General features: G+C 60.4%; 1 protein-coding gene across 1 annotated transcript in view; it reads left to right on the top strand.

Annotated features, from left to right (window-relative positions):
* Positions 1–2018, top strand: part of STK11 (serine/threonine kinase 11) — a 16710-nt gene that overhangs the window by 10247 nt on the left and 4445 nt on the right. The window contains exons 6-7 of the mRNA XM_010844639.1: positions 1298–1788; positions 1971–2008. Of these exons, the coding sequence (XP_010842941.1) occupies positions 1298–1788; positions 1971–2008 (529 nt within the window). The remainder of the gene's footprint in view (positions 1–1297; positions 1789–1970; positions 2009–2018) is intronic.

Genomic DNA, 2018 nt, shown 5'->3' with positions numbered 1-2018 from the left:
CCCCCCCCACAGGAGCCTGACCCAAGGTGGCCCCCATAAAGCCACACCAGCATCCTGGGGTTTGGCTGAAGTTAGTGTTTTATGTTTTTGTACACCACACGTGGCTTATGGGATCCTACTCCCTGACCAGGGATTGCACCCAGGTCCACAGCAGTGAAAGCACAGAGTCTTCACTCCTGGACTGGCAGGGAGCTCCCTGGTGAAGTTAGTTTTGATGATACAGCACATCCAGGATATCGCCTGTGTGACTGGTACCGTCCTAGGTCCTCTGCCCGCAATCCTGGGGCCTTGTGTAACTGACCTGACGTTCGGCTTGTGCCGGACACCTAATCCGTGCTTTAGCCTGTATGTGGCCTACAGATGAACAAGCAGCTTCACAGTCCTGCGTGGCTCCGGAGCCTCCTGATGACGGAGTCACGCCAGTTCTCTGGTTGTTAGTGAAGGTGAAGTGAAGCTGAGCAGCTGCAGTTCAAGTGCTCTGCAGTGGTGCAACCCAGTCCCGCCCTCCGCATCAGGGTCACCCTGGCAGCCAGGCACTGGGCTCCCGCCCTCCCAGGGTGTTGTTGGAATGTGGGAGGTGGCAGCCCCACAGACTCAGACCTGGCCCTCCCTGCCCAAATGTTCCTTGAAGGCTCACAGCCCAACCCCCCACCACACACCCCCAGCCTCCCCCAGCTCTAGCAAGGACTGATGTTTTAGACCTTCCTTCATCAAGGACTGATGGGTTGGAATTCTCTCAGTTTTAAGCTTTCTTTGCTCCAGTGACACAGATGATGACCTGTTATTGCCTTCACACTCATAAAACACTTGAAACAGTCCCAAGTTAGGGGGACTTCCCTGCTGGTCCTGTGGTTACAACTGCAAGTTCCCAATGCAGGGGGCCCTGGCTTGATGTCTGGTCAGTGAACTAGATCTCATGCCTCACCTAAGACCCAGTGCAACGAAATAAATAAGAAGCAGCCCCAAGTCTGGCTGATGAGATGGCGGAGGGTCTTGGTTGTCCCTGTCCCCCAGGTCCAGGCAGTGTCCTGTCCTCTCTGCCTGGGCCTGCCTAGAGGTCTTGCCTAGCTGGGTGGCGAGCCTCCTGCCCACAGGTCTCTGGAACACCACCCCAGCCCTGCCTTTGCTCTCCCACAACAGGGCTGTGACCATGATCTTTCCTCTTCTGCACCACTCAGGCTCAGCTCTGAGTGCCAGCATCCCAGAGTTACACTTTTCTGAGAACAGAGCCACCTGCGGGGGGCGGTGGTTGGGGGGGGCCGGGCAGACAGGGACTGTGGGCTCTGCACCCCTGTAGCCCTGCCACCTCAGGGCAGCCCAGCAAGACCTATGGGCTGCCTTGCCCATTCTGCATGTCCGGGTTCCAGGCAAAGGCCTTCACACAGGTTCTAGAGCGTGTCCCCCTGGAGGCCCCTGGTTCTCCTGCTGCCGCCTTGGGGATTTGGGGTTCCGGCAGGAATTGCCAGTCACCGGCTTTGCTGGCCAGAGCCGGGTGGGCACTGCAGGGTCGACCCCTGTGCTTTGTCTTCCTGGGACGTGTGGACAGGTTCAGGATCCCTGGGGTGGGCTCTTGTCCTGTGTTCCAGCCTGCTCCGGTCTCCTTCCTGACCTCGCTTTGCAGCGGGGGCGGGGCTCCGCTCACATGCGCCACGCCCTCCGCCCCCACCCCTCCCAGGCAGGGGCGGGGCCTCTGCCCGCGCTGACCCCACCCCCGGCTGGTCTCCTGGCAGGGATGCTGGAGTATGAGCCGGCCAAGCGGTTCTCCATACAGCAGATCCGGCAGCACAGGTGAGTCCCTGGCCCGGCTGGGTGCTGGAGGGGGAGGGTCGGGTGCAGGGGTCTTGCCGGCTCAGTCTTTCCTGTTGGCCCCACCCTTCTCCATCTCTGCACGCCACGTAGTTCTCTGTGGGAATTGAGGGTGGGCCCGTGTGGGGAGCCATCCTGGACACCCTGATGCCCTGCTCCCACAGCTGGTTCCGGAAGAAGCACCCACCAGCTGAGCAGCCGGTGCCCATCCC

This window comes from Bison bison, unplaced genomic scaffold (assembly GCF_000754665.1).
Source record: "Bison bison bison isolate TAMUID 2011002044 unplaced genomic scaffold, Bison_UMD1.0 scf7180017864203, whole genome shotgun sequence".
Lineage (NCBI taxonomy): Eukaryota > Metazoa > Chordata > Mammalia > Artiodactyla > Bovidae > Bison > Bison bison.
The sequence above is the reverse complement of the archived record's forward strand: the minus strand, read 5'-3'. Positions and strand labels throughout refer to the sequence as shown.